The 14,615-nt window shown below is 43.0% G+C and overlaps 1 protein-coding gene across 1 annotated transcript; it reads left to right on the top strand.

Annotated features, from left to right (window-relative positions):
- The first annotated feature begins 4,563 nt into the window (after window positions 1–4,563).
- On the top strand, window positions 4,564–6,003 carry LOC138870401 (uncharacterized). Its single transcript, XM_070148203.1, has one exon. The coding sequence runs from the start codon at window positions 4,564–4,566 to the stop codon at window positions 6,001–6,003; it is 1,440 nt and encodes a 479-aa protein (XP_070004304.1).
- Window positions 6,004–14,615: the final 8,612 nt, after the last annotated feature.

Here is a 14,615-nt window from a genome sequence, read left to right as displayed (position 1 = left end):
AACCTAGGACCCCCTTTCCCTTTACTTGTAAAACTGTTCAAATCTCTTTTTCATGAATTTCTGCCTTCTCTACTTATCTTTGAAAATTTTCAACTTGGTCGCAATCTTATGTGCGAATCCTTATTTGAGCCTTGATTGTTTACTTGTAAAGTCACAATTGCAACATGGCCGGGAACCACACTAGTGGATCTTGAGGGGTGCCTAACACCTTCCCCTCGGGATAATTTCTAGCCCTTACCCTAATCTCTGGTCTCTTCATCTCAAACCCTTCTTAAAGTGTCCTAATGCACTATAATCATTAGGTGGCGACTCTTCAACTTCCAAACCCAATTCTCGAAAAGGAATAGAGTTATTCTCCCAATGTCGTATACCCGATCTCTGACCCCACGGTTAGAGGAAAAGGGGGCGTCGACAGCATGGCGATTCTGCCGGGGAATCCTTTAAGGCTTTTACCATTACGTGCTTTGTGACTTTATTGCTTCCTTAATTGTATTTACCTTCTGTCTTTAATTATTTCATCAAAATACTAACTTGGCTCTTCATGTTTTTCTTTCCTTTTAATTATTTCTTTTACTGCCTTATTATTTCAATTCTGTTGTAATTACTGAGCATTTATTGTAATCTTTACTTTATGAACGTGAAAATACATGCAATTTGTCTCATTGTTATAACTGCATTCCTCAACATCATATTCCACTCGTGCCAAAACAAATCCTATAGCAACTCTTATAATGAGTGGTTGCGCCTTTCCGATATTATAAACCCCCTAAATGTGGCAAAGGCATATTTGCGGTAAAACCAGTCGATCAACGGTGTAGTCGACGGTTCCGCGCCTTTCCCTCTTGAGTTGTCCGCTCAAGGGTACCTTGTCTAGCACTTCAAAAGTAGAAACCATGTTCCTTTGAAACTGTTCATGCATCATGGTCAACCCTAGCCGAGTCAGTTATGTTGTCCACATAATGACTCCTTAAGATAGCCTAAACCAAAGTCCATCGGGTTTCCTGAAACCCAAACGGACACCTCCACGTTAGCATTTATTTGGAGAACTAAATGCCTTTTGCTAATTATTGATTCAAATAGTCTAGTCTGGTGGGGTTAAGGTCCTAACACTTTGTTTTGCAGAAAATGAGGCACGACGTCCCCAAATTCGGTATGGTATCCAACAATCTTCCAAGGCTGCTGAATTGGTGGGGAGATCTTCACTCTAGTAAGCAGACACTCGTCCGCAAATACTTAGGGAATTTTCCCTCACTTTTGGAAATCCAGCCCAACAACAAGATCATTGAGGCTGCCACTTTGTTTTGGGATAGTGATCGATCAGTGTTCCGCTTCGGAGACTTGGAAATGACCCCTTTGCTAGAAGAGATAGGGGACCTAGCTGGTATCCCCTGGGAGACTCCGGGTTTGCTTATGCCGGAAAACCGTAAAAGTAGAAGCTTTCTTAAGATGATGGGACTCAAGAAAAATCCCGACCTCTCTTGCTTGAAGGACTCCTACATACCATTTGACTTCTTGTACGAGATATATGGCTACAACAAGTCCTATCGCACCTACATGGATGAGTTTGCCCTCACTTCTTTGGGACACATACATAGAAGGGTCTTTGTATTCATGTTTTGCTTCTTGGGCATGATAATTTTCCCTATGAAGAAGGCTAGGATCCACACCAGACTAGCCATGGTGACCAAGACTTTAATGGAGGGTATTGATGGGCAAACTTTCAGCATAGTACCCATGATCGTTGCTGAAATATACCGGGCTTTGGAAAAGTGTCAACAAGGAGCCTCGCACTTTGAAGGGTGCAACTTCTTATTTCAACTTTGGCTCATAGAACACCTTCAACAATGCTACTACAGACAGGATATCATACGCAGGGATTGGGATGGCCATATAGCTTTTCATCACCCAAAGCGAATGAACTTTATTCCCAATATGTTTGCTCAGCCAGAAGACGCCAGTGGATGGGTAGAACTGCTTGAGAATCTGAAATAAGAGCATGTACAATGGATGTATGAGTGGTTCCCAACCGGGGAATTTATTGTTCGATCTCGGGATGCACCGTTCCTTATACTCATTGGCTTGAGAAGAACTTACCCTTATGTCCCTCCCCGAGCTGTGAGACAGGCAGGGAGGAAACAAATCATACCAAGGGTCGACAAGATAAGTCACTTCAGAGCCGACTTTCAGGATGATGATAGCCCACACAGGTGTCAAGCTCAGCACATGTGGCACTGCAAGCTTGTTTTGGGAAGGGAATCTCTCGAACCAGACAGGTATCATGCCGGATGTGTGCCGCACTATTTGGGTTGGTTGGAGGATGATCACATTGGTTTGGGTCACCCAGGGTTTGTCCATGGTCATAGGCTTATTGATGAAAAGACTGCAACAAAGGTTAAATACAATCAACTGCGCAAAAGGATGCGAGAATGCGAGAACAAGCACCGGGAAATACAGGAAGCCCGCAAGAAGCTGATCAACGAGTGGAAGGATATGGCTGTCAACGCCAACAACCGGCTGGGGTATCTGGAACGAGGCCTAGTGGAATTGGAAGGTAAATTTCTGAAGAGGATCGACGATTGTCAGAATACTGAGGGTAATGAAGGTGGGCACCTGGCCCAAGCTTACTTACTGCTGGGACTGCGCGAGCTGGTGCAGCTGTACGAGGGAGGCAAGAATACAGGATCTGGGGAAGGTCCGTCAGGGACCAAGTAGTTAGGAGTCTTTTATTTTGCTTCTAATGATGTAATAATGCCGATGGCAACTAGTGACATTTTATTTTCCATTATTTAGCGTCGTTTTGGAGTCATCTTATTTTTTATCAATAAAATGAGGCATTTAGCATTATAAGTTGTCCAAGTTAATTTGTCGCTAGGCCTACCTCAGGCACAACGAGGCACCCAAATTAGAACGCGATTTATATTCTTGCACAATGTGTTTAATATTGCAACATTTTCTTCTCACAACCCGCACTAACTTGTTACCTTTTTTGTTTTTCTTTATTTTTATTCCCCTCCCCAAAGGTTAGTTCGTGCATTCTGGCACCATCAGCATACTCAACAAGATCCAAGGGCCCTCCACCTCCTCCTCCTCCATGTCCTACCAGAAACAGGAACAAAGGCAAAATGGGAGATACCAGTGCTAGAAAGGAAATCGAGGAAACCTCTCAGAACGCTTCAATCACTAAGGAAACTGCTGCTCATCTTGAGCAAACTTTGCTGAGATTTCGAGAAGAATTGGAACAAGTTCGAAACCTGGCAAGTCTGTCAATCACTCTTGCCGCTGCTGATGCCAACAACCAGAACCATACTACACCACCACCAGCACAACCCGCTCATACCCAAGCCTGCAACACTTGCAACAACACTCCACTACTCATTCCCGAACCCCAAAACACCACAAACAACCAGAACTCTCCCATCTTTGTAGACACTGTACCCCACTATGCCCAGCCTATCTCAGATACACCTGAATCAGATAGCAAAGACTCCCTCATTCAGAATTTAGTTGCTGAGCTCAAAAGGTTAACCAGCCGGGTCCAGGGTGTCGAAGATAGCAAAGGTGTGGAAGGTTTGAACTATGAAGATCTTTGTGTTCAGCCAGATGTCGAACTCCCAGAGGGGTACAAACCTCCCAAGTTTGAAATGTTCAATGGTATAGGTGATCCCATGGTCCATCTAAGAATGTATTGTGATAAGCTGGTAGGAGTCAGAAGGGACGAGAAGATCCGCATGAAGCTGTTCATGAGGAGTCTGAAGCGTGACGCATTATCTTGGTATATTAGCCAGGATGCGAAGAAATGGACCAGATGTGTTCTACATCCAAAATCCGAAGAAGAAACCCGTGGAGACCTTTCGCGAGTATGCTACTCGTTGGAGGACAGAAGCCGCTAAGGTCAGGCCGGCCTTGGAAGTAGAGCAGATGAATAGGTTCTTTGTCCGGGATCAGGACCCGCAATACTACGAGAGGCTGATGTTGATAGAGGGTCAAAAGTTCTCCGACATCATCAAGTTGGGATAAAGGATTGAAGAAGGTATCAAGAACGGTATGGTCACTAATCTCGAAGCATTGTAGGCCACCAACAAGGCTTTACAGTCTGGTGGCACGTCAAAGATAAAGGACGTGAATTCCGTGATGGCTGCACAAAGAAACAATTCCCCTATGAAATACCAATCATACCCCTCAACTCCACTCACATACCAACCTTCCCTAAACTACCAAGCACCATCACCCACCTATCAAATTCCACCACCCATTTACCAATCATCTCCACCTCCCGCATATCAATCCACTTTACCTAGATACTCTCAACCTGCACTTGTTTACCAAACCTATAATGCCCAACCCTCTCACTATCAATCACCTCCCACTCGCCAAAATTTCCCTAGACCCAAACCAAATTTTGACCGCAGACCTCCCAGACAATATACAGCCATCGCTGAGCCAATTGACCAACTCTATGAAAAACTCAAAGAAGCCGGTTACGTTACCCCTATTCCAGCCGTAACTCCAGAAAATCCTTCCCAATGGATCAACCCAAACGAGAATTGCGCATACCATTCCGGGATGAAGGGCCATACCATCGACGAGTGTCGCTCGTTGAAAGACAAGATTCAGAACCTGATTGACAACAAGATCATTATAGCAAAGGATCCCGCTCCTAATGTCCGCAATAACCCCCTGCCTGACCGCAAGGGTGGAGACATCCATATGATCGAGATTGAAGATGATTGGAACCCCGAGGGGTCAATCGGTTTGATAGTTGAAGGAGACGAACCTAAGAAGCCAGCAGTTACTCTCAATCCCATTGTTGTTCAGATTCAGCCCTCTAAGGGCAATGTGGTAAATGTGTCAGTACCGCTCGAGTTTGAAGCACCTTCTGCAAAGGCGCCAAAACCGATTGAGGTTGAGTTCGGAATTCCAAAAATGCCTCCACCTGTCAAAGTTACTGTGTTACCTCCCAAGGTGCCTATTCTGGTCTCCATGACAGACGTGACCTCGTTCAAGACTAATGTTATACCTTGGGATTACACTGCTGAGTCTAGAAGGAAAGGAAAGACATATACCGGGAAAGCAATTGCCGCACAGGGCATGACTAGGACAGGCAGGGTATATACCCCGGAGTACTTGGCTGAGTCCAGCAAGCAAGCCTCCAGGCGGGTTGTTGAAACCGGACCCGATGACCTTTGGAGGAAGGTACAGGCCAAAGAGTACTCAGTCGTCGAGCAACTGAACATAACTCCAGCACAGATTTCTATTCTGGCTCTTCTGCAAAGCTCTGAGGCATATAAAAATGCCTTAATGAAAATACTGAGTGAAGCTTATGTTCCCAGCAACATAACAGGAGGCGAAATGGCAAATATGGTGGGGCAGGTACTGGAAAGCCACAAGATCACCTTCCACGAGGACGAATTACCACCAGAAGGGCTTGGTCACAACAAAACATTGCACATCACTACGCAATGCGAGGATCACTTTATCACCAGGATTTTAGTCGACGGGGGATCCAGCCTCAACATTTGTCCATTGATAACTCTCAGGACATTGGGTAAGGGATTGCACGAGGTCAAAGACGGGGCTATCAGTGTCAAAGCTTTTGATGGATCTCAGAGGTCCACCATTGGAGAAATTAGCCTATTCCTACAGATGGGACCCACCTGGTTTGATGTCGAGTTCCAAGTCATTGACGTACCAACATCCTATAATTTGTTGCTGGGACGACCCTGGATCCACGCCGCTGGGACTGTAGCATCAACTTTGCATCAAGCTATAAAATTTGAACAGAATCATCAGGAAGTAATCATTCATGGTGACGGTAGCAACCCTATATACAGTCGCCAAACCATTCCAATGATCGGAGGCAGAAGAAGGATAGGAGGAGAAACGTACCACCACATCGAGCGGGTCAATGCTGTAGACAAAGGCAAGTGGTGGGATAGCATGATCGAAAGCATCCTGAATTGGAGCGGGTATGAACCCGAAAAAGGACTTGGCAAGAACCTGTAGGGTATCACCAAACCTATCAAGCTGAAGAAGCAAAGTACCACTTTTGGCCTAGGGTATGAGTACACTTGGGAGGATTTCAACCACTGGTCACCTCCATGGCGCAGACCATACTATCCGCTGGAGCACCCTATACCTCAGTTGGAGCAGACTTTTCAGCCATCCGACACTTTGTACGGATCAGAAGAAGACGAGGCACTAGCAGCAATAAAGAACCTGTTTCTGGAAGATGATATGAATTGTTGTGTTATCTTCGAGGAGGAAGGGGAGGAAGGCCCTTCCATTCAAGTCGTGAACCGAGGGGAACACCTCACCAATTGGTTGGTCAGGACCATCAGTGCCCGAACATCTTCGAGATAGCATGGCTGAACGAGCATCATGCATCGCATCTTTATTTTCTTAGTTGCTTTTCCTTTCTGCATTGTCTTTACTTTCCAAAAGAGCTCTGATGTCTCGAACGATTATGAATTTCAATCAAAGCATTTCAAATTCATTATATATTGCACTCTTATTACTTTTCTCTATCATTTACTTTGTTTTACACAACGTTACTCTTACATATCTTGATGATGAACCAATAACTGTGACTTGCAACGAGGCAATGCAACAAACGGATATACATTCAGAAGAGGATGATATACTAGAAGAGGTTGCCAGAGAGGTTGAAAACTTTGAGAATAGGCCTAAGTCTAATCTAGATGAGACCGAAGTTGTTTGGGTGATACTGAAAATGTCAAGGAAACACGTATCAGCGCACATTTGTCACCATCAGAAAAGAAAGAGTACACAGAGTTCCTAAAAGAGTATGAGGATATCTTTGCATGGTCTTATGACGATATGACTGGCCTCAGCACATCCATCGTAGCTCACAAGTTGCCAACAGATCCTACATGTCCGCCGGTAAAGCTGAAGCTCAGGAAGTTCAAGCCAGACATGAGTTTGAAGATTAAAGAAGAGGTTACTAAGCAAGTCAAAGCCAGGGTTCTCAGGGTGGTAGAATATCCGACATAGTTAACCAACATCGTGCCGGTACCAAAGAAGGATGGGAAGGTTATAGTCTGTGTCGACTACCGGGATCTCAACCGGGCCAGTCCCAAAGACAACTTTCCTTTGACGAATATACACATCTTGATCGACAACTGCGCCAAGCATGAGCTGCAGTCATTCGTTGATTGTTTCGCTGGGTACCATCAGATATGGATGGATGAAGAAGATGCAGAGAAAATGACGTTTATCACGCATATGGGGGATGTACTGTTATAGAATGATGCCGTTTGGATTGAAAAATGTTGGTGCTACCTACATGAGAGCCATGACTACCATCTTTTATGACATGATACACAAAGAGATCGAGGTGTATGTGGATGACGTCATCATCAAATCCAGGAAAGCTGCAGATCATATGGAAGACTTGTGAAAGTTCTTCAACAGGTTGAGAAGGTACAATTTGAAACTGAATCCCGCCAAGTGTGCATTCGGGGTTTCTGCTGGAAAATTATTGGGTTTCATCGTGATTCGTCGAGGAATAGAATTGGATCCATCAAAGGTCAAAGCTATCCAAGAATTGCCGCCGCCAAAGAACAAGAAGGACGTGATGAGTTTCCTGGGAAAACTCAACTATATCAGCCGATTCATAGCTCAGTCTACTGTCATTTGCGAACTTATCTTCAAAATGTTGAAGAAGGACGCTGCTACCAAATGGACCGATGAATGTCAAAAGGCTTCTGACAGAATCAAGGAATACTTGTCTACGCCGCCAGTCTTGGTTCCGCCCGAACTAGGGAGACCCCTCTTGCTCTATCTCGTAGCGTTGGATGGAGCATTTGGTTGTGTTTTGGGGCAACATGATGAAACAGGGAGAAAAGAGCAAGCCATCTACTATCTCAGTAAGAAGTTCACACCGTATGAGGCCCGGTATTCTCTTTTAGAACGCGCTTGATGTGCTCTGACTTGGGTCGCGCAGAAGTTGAGGCATTACTTATGTGCTTACACTACTTATCTTATATCCAGAATGGACCCTCTGAAGTATATCTTCCAGAAGCCCATGCCCACTGGCAAGCTCGCCAAGTGGCAGATCCTGCTAAGTGAATTCGACATTGTTTACGTAACCCATAAAGCAATCAAATGGCAAGCCTTGGTGGACCATATCGCCGAGAATCCCATAGACGGAGAATACGAGCCCCTAAAAACGTATTTTCTCGATGAAGAGGTATCTTTAATAGGAGAAGATATTGCAGAATCCTATGATGGTTGGAAGTTGTTTTTCGATGCAGTTGCAAATTTCAAAGGAGTTGGCATAGGAGCAATCCTAGTATCAGAAATCGGTCAGCATTACCCGGTATCTACCAAGTTCAGGTTCCCATGAACCAACAACATGGCCGAATATGAAGCCTGCATTCTAGGGATTAAAATGGCCATTGATATGAACCTTCAGGAGTTACTAGTAATCGGAGACTCGGACCTACTCATACATCAGGTTCGAGAATAATGGGCAACCAAGAATCCTAAAATACTCCCTTATCTGCATCACATATAGGAATTGAGAAAGAGGTTCAGGAAGACGGAATTCCAGCATGTTCCCAGGGTACAGAATGAGTTCGCCGATGCACTTGCCACTTTGTCATCTATGATTCAGCATCCAGATACAAATTTCATTAACCCCATCCAGGTCAATATTCATGACCAACCAGCTTATTGTGCTCATGTTGAGGAAGAAGCCGACGGGAAACCATGGTTCCACGACATCAAAGAGTATTTGACCACAGGAGAATATCCAGAGCTTGCCAATGCTACCCAGAAACACACGCTTCAGAGACTATCCAATAATTTCTTTCACAGCGGAGGAATCCTGTATAGGAGGTCTCCTGATTTGGGTTTACTAAGGTGTGTCGATGAAGGGAAGCAACCAAGTTATTGGAGGAAGTACATTCAGGGACCTGCGGACCGCACGTGAATGGTTTTGTTTGAGCAAAGAAGATACTCCGAGCAGGATATTTTTGGATGACTATAGAAATAGACTGCATCCAGTATGTCCGAAAGTGCCATCGCTGTCAGATACATGCAGATATGATAAAAGTGCCTCCAAATGAGCTTAATGCAACAAGCTCACCATGGCCGTTCGCTGTTTGGGGAATGGATGTTATCGGTCCAATCGAGCCTGCCGCGTCAAACGGGCACAAGTTCATCTTGGTAGCAATTGAATATTTTACTAAATGGGTTGAAGCAGCATCATACAAAGCAGTTACCAAGAAGGTGGTAGCATATTTCGTCCGCGACCGTATTGTTTGTCGGTTCAGAATTCCAGAGTCAATCATCACCGACAACGATTCCAATCTTAACAGCGACCTGATGAAAACAATGTGTGAGACTTTAAAGATCAGACACAAGAACTCTACGGCTTATAGACCGCAGATGAACGGAGCCGTAGAAGCGTCCAACAAAAACATCAAGAAGATACTAAGGAAGATGATCGAGAGGCACAAACAATGGCATGAGAAGTTACCATTCGCCTTATTGGGTTATTGTACCACAATCCGCACATCAACCGGGGCAACTCCCTACATGTTGGTTTATGGTACAGAGGCGTTCATTCCCGCTGAGGTAGAAATTCCATCATTAAGGATCATACAAGAAGCCGAGTTAGATGATGCAAAATGGGTAAAAGGCTGCTACGAGCAGTTAGCCCTCATAGATGGAAAGAGGATGAATGCAGTTTGTCACGGTCAGTTATACCACAATAGAATGTCCAGAGCCTTCAACAAGAGAGTTAAACCAAGGAAGTTTACACCAGGACAACTGGTGTTGAAGAAGATATTTCCACATTAAGCCGAAGCCAAAGGAAAATTCTCTCCCAATTGGTAGGGTCCATACATGGTTCACCGAGTCCTAACCGGAGGAGCCCTTATTCTTGTAGAAATGGATGGAGAAGTCTGGCCGAAGCCGATCAACTCAGACGCAGTAAAGAGATACTACATTTGATCGTATGCTTTTCTTTATGATGTAATTTGAACTACGCCTGACCTGATTCCCGTTTAAGAGGGGATACGTAGGCAGCCATATGGGTTCGGTCACATTTTAATAAAAAATTCATTTTCCCCGCTAGTGGAACTGGGGCAGAATTTTGAGGAGGATCCTCAAAATTCCGAAGTCAGTTTTTCGGCTTTCGCATCAACATCAACCTAGTAAACTAGGGCAGAATTTTGAGGAGGACCCTCAAAATTCTGGAATCGATCCGCTTTCAGTTATTCAGCACAGCCGTCAGCAGCGCCAGCCCAGTGAACTGGGGCAGAATTTTGAGGAGGACCCTCAAAATTTCGGAGCAAGCAAGGTTGTCGTGTTTTGAACCACGTTGCAGTTGTTGGTTCATCCAAAATAAAATCATTTTTTTTCAAAATATATATACTTATATTACATTTACTGAATCATGCATAAGCATCATTTGCATCACCGTCATTTAGCAATGCTACCCCAATGATACGTAACGTCAGGATCCAAGGGATACGAACTAACCTTCCCCCTCCACAGAACTCACGATTTTTCTTTGGATGCAGGAACTCAGATCGCAATGCAAAATGCATTCACTCTTCAAAAGTCGAAACCCTCGAAACAATCACTCAACTCACAAAGGTCTACTATCTACACCCAACATTCCCCAGCAGTCATGATATCGCAACCGCCTATCAGCTAAGAAAATTACTACTATTTGCTCCTTTACATTACTGCACTGCATAAGGCTACCTTTCTGCCTTTCGAGGTTAAGCTCTACCTCCATCTGCATTTTGCATAAGGCTATTTATTTGCCTTTCGAGGTTAAGCTCGACCTCCATCCTGCATAAGGCTACTTATCTGCCTTTCGAGACTAAGCTCTGTCTCCATCTTCATTCTTGCATAAGGCTACTTTTCTTCCTTCCGAGGTTAAGCTCTACCTCCATCATCACCTGCATAAGGCTACCTTATCTGCCTTTCGAGACCAAGCATTGTCTCTATCCGCATTTCCTGCATTGCATAAGGCTACCTTTCTGCCTTTCGAGGTTAAGCTCTACCTCCATCATCACCTGCAAAAGGCTACTCTCTGCCTTTCTAGGTTAAGCTCTACCTCCATCCTGCATAAGGCTACTTATCTGCCTTTCGAGACTAAGCTCTGTCTCCATCTGCATTTTGACATAAGGCTATCTATCTGCCTTCCGAGACTAAGCTCTTTCTCCATCTATATTTTGCATAAGGCTATTCTCTGCCTTTCGAGGTTAAGCTCTACCTCCATATTGCATAAGGCTATCTATCTGCATTTCAAGACTAAGCTCTGTCTCCATCCTGCATGGCTGAAATATCGCCACTTTATTTAAATTCTTGCTTTGGCTGAAAGATCGCCACCTGCATTTAAATTCACGCCTTGGCTGAAATATCGCCACTCTTTGCATTCAATCGGCTGAAAGATTGCCACCTTCTCATGGGCTGAAAAATCGCCAACATATTCAAAGGCATCATAGTTCGGAGGCACCATCTGCATAGCCCGAGAACACCATTTCTTGGCTTGCAAATCTTTATTTTATGCTCTTCATGGCCCAGGACATCATAGTCTGAGGACGTCATCCTAACCGTCCAAAGACAACATTCATGGTCCAACGGGAATTTGCATCATGTTTAAATTACGCACAATATGTGCATCTGCTCATCTACAGGTACATCGGCTAGCGAACGACCGTCTCAAAAGAAGCGATCCCGCTCCGGTTTTCCTCAACCTATCTGATTCCAAATGCCTCTCAAATATGACCATCGGGTCCGTCTTTTCGAATTTCCATCGGCATATTCCGTCAATGGTTCCTGAACTACATATGGCCTGATTCCTGTAAAACCAGGGATATGTAGGCAGCTCAGAAACCAGAGCACAGTCAAAATTCTTCTACAATCTCCAATTCCGGTCAAAATTGGTCATCTTATCTTTACCCGACAACTTTTCATCCTCATCGGGTAAAGAGGGGCAGCTGTTGATACCCAATTTTTCCCTATGTATTTTTTTATATACTCAAAACACTTTCAAAATAGCATGTGTGTGCATATATGAGCACCCCAAAAGATTTTGGTATTTTAATAATTTTTTAAGATCAATTTATGGCCTATTGTGCACTATAAAATCCATTAATTATTCCCAAAACTTGCCATTTTGGTGAATAATTTATTTTACTCTCACATATACGGCAAAATATAATTTACATGATTTTCGCATAATTTTACAAGTCCATTTGGTATTTTTAAACTAAAATTGCACGAAATTGCAATTTTAGCCTACTTCTAGATTTAATAGCAATTTTTATTAGAAAATCAATACTAATATTTTTAAATTAATAACTACATATTTTTTATCAACTCAGTATTTTTAATTTGGTTTTAAAACATCCTTTACTATTTTTATAAAAATCAAAAGGGAAAACTAGCTATTGCAATCATGGCCTCAATTTCTTTCAATTATAGCCTATCTTGACCCCCCAATTGAACCTCAATTTTGACCCCAACTCAGCCCAATTAGACGACCCAATTTTTACCCGACCCAAACCCAATTAATCTAACCCGCCTGTTTCCCATCTTTAAATCCTGGCCGTTGATTGTTTTAATCAACAACCCTCATTCTTTCTTTCCTTTTTTAATTCTGCCCCAGCCCCTAACCCTAATCATTTCTCCAAAGTAGCCGCCCCCGAATTCTCTCATCCTCTCAAATTCTCTCTAACACTCGAAACCCTAGCCGCCTCTGTCGTCGTCTCCGACTAGTTCTCACCAGAGTCCATGTCTTCTCAGGCCATGGACGACCTGTGCTCTCTTCCCTTCACTCCCAAACCATGATTATTCAAGGTTCTTCGAGGATTCGATCTTCAACAGGGTTGTTCAGGTCCTCCGCCGATCTGAGTTCCTTTGGTTTCTCCGGCCCCATTCCGGCATGTTCGAGCTTTGACAAGGCTTAGCATGGCCCAGACTCATTCAGAGACCAAACCATTCTAGGCCTTCTCGTCTCTAGGGTTTTCGAGAAACGCTAAAAAGCTTGATTCGAGGTTTTTCTTTCCTTATTTTTTTAGACTTGTAGCAGATCTATGCTCTATTCGATGTTTTAACGATTTCCCCTAATTTTCCCTTTTTAAAATTAGTCTGTTCAAATTAGGGTTTTCAAAAAATCCTAAAACAATTTTTCTTCTTCTCCTTCTTTCTTTATGTGAATCTGTGTGTTCATGCCATGCTTTAGGGTTTTCGTTTGTTTCTTATGATTTGCTGTTAATATGCATGTCTCTCTGCCTTTGTTCTATTACTGCTTCTACTGATTTTTCTATAAGCATGTTTATACGCCTATCTTGCCTGTCCCTTTACTATTTCTGGTACTGAAAGTGTTTACTCTTACTGGATTTATTTGGATTATTGAACTTGCTTCTTTTACTACTTCCTAAACTTCTATGGCATCTCTTCTCTCTTCTGAACTGGTTGAGTTTTAGTTTGCACTCTACTGCTTTCAATTGCTACGTATATCTGTGTATTTCCTCAGGGAATTCTGAAAGAGTTCCCCAGGCTTGTTGAGTTTGCCTTCTCTTTTTGTGTGTCCTACTCGGACTGAAACCCTATTTGGAGATTTTGCAAGCTTTTGGTTCTACTCTAGAAACCCTAGGCTCTCAATTTTTTGCTGAGTTCATAGACTGAACTGAAACTTGCTTTCCTTTTTTGCTTATGATTCTAAAATTGTTTATGCCAATCTTTCTTTCTTGCTTGATGCTAGCATGCTTATATACGAGGGTTTTGTTCTTTTTGGATTGATACTATTAGCTTGTGATTGATTTCAATCTCCTTTTACTGAGGTTCGATTGATTTGCTACTGATTTTTTACAACTTAGCCTCTTTCCTATTTTCCTGACTAAGTTCATTCAAGGCTTTTAAAACTTTCCGGATGTTTGATTACTTTGTTTCCTTATTCTTTCAAAACCGTGTACTATAGTTTCTTACCTTAAATAGACTCTGTATGAACCTACCCTTTATTATGCTACGCTGAAAGGTTTTCATTATTTTCCTTTCCTTAATTACCTACTCTCGTTTGAAATCAAATCCCTTTGACTAAGGGAGATTTTATTTGATTGACTGAGATTTTATTTCCTTGCCTTCTTGTCTACTCGTTTTTGCACTATAAAAGTTCACAGCTCTCACAAGTTCTAACAGAGTTTTTTTTACACAAACACTCGAGACGACACAAGTTCAATACTTTCTCTACTACTGTTTTCTCTGCTTCTAATACTGAACACTTTGCTCTTCTTCTCTTTTACTACCTGAAACATTCTTGAGTTCCTTTTGAACCCTTAAGTATTTTTGCTGAAGACTTAAGTCTGCTCCTGTTGATTTCTGGCTGTCTGCTTACTCTGTTATTCTGCTGTTTATTTACTTTGCAACTGGTATGTCACTCTTTATTTAAATAATGCTCCTCCACTATGTGTTTACTTCTTAGTCTGTTATGTTCTTCTTTACTATGTTTCTGCAACTTTGTGGCTACTTTTCTTATGTGAATTCCCTCTCCTTTTTCCTCTTTGTATGAGAGTATGGTTCTAGCCATGACAACACTTTGTTATTGCTGCCCATGACTTTGAACTGGGTTC

The sequence above is a fragment of the Nicotiana sylvestris genome, chromosome 6, assembly GCF_000393655.2.
Source record: "Nicotiana sylvestris chromosome 6, ASM39365v2, whole genome shotgun sequence".
Classification (NCBI taxonomy): Eukaryota; Viridiplantae; Streptophyta; class Magnoliopsida; order Solanales; family Solanaceae; genus Nicotiana; species Nicotiana sylvestris.
Note: the sequence above shows the minus strand (reverse complement) of the source record. Positions and strands in the feature narration are given on the sequence as shown.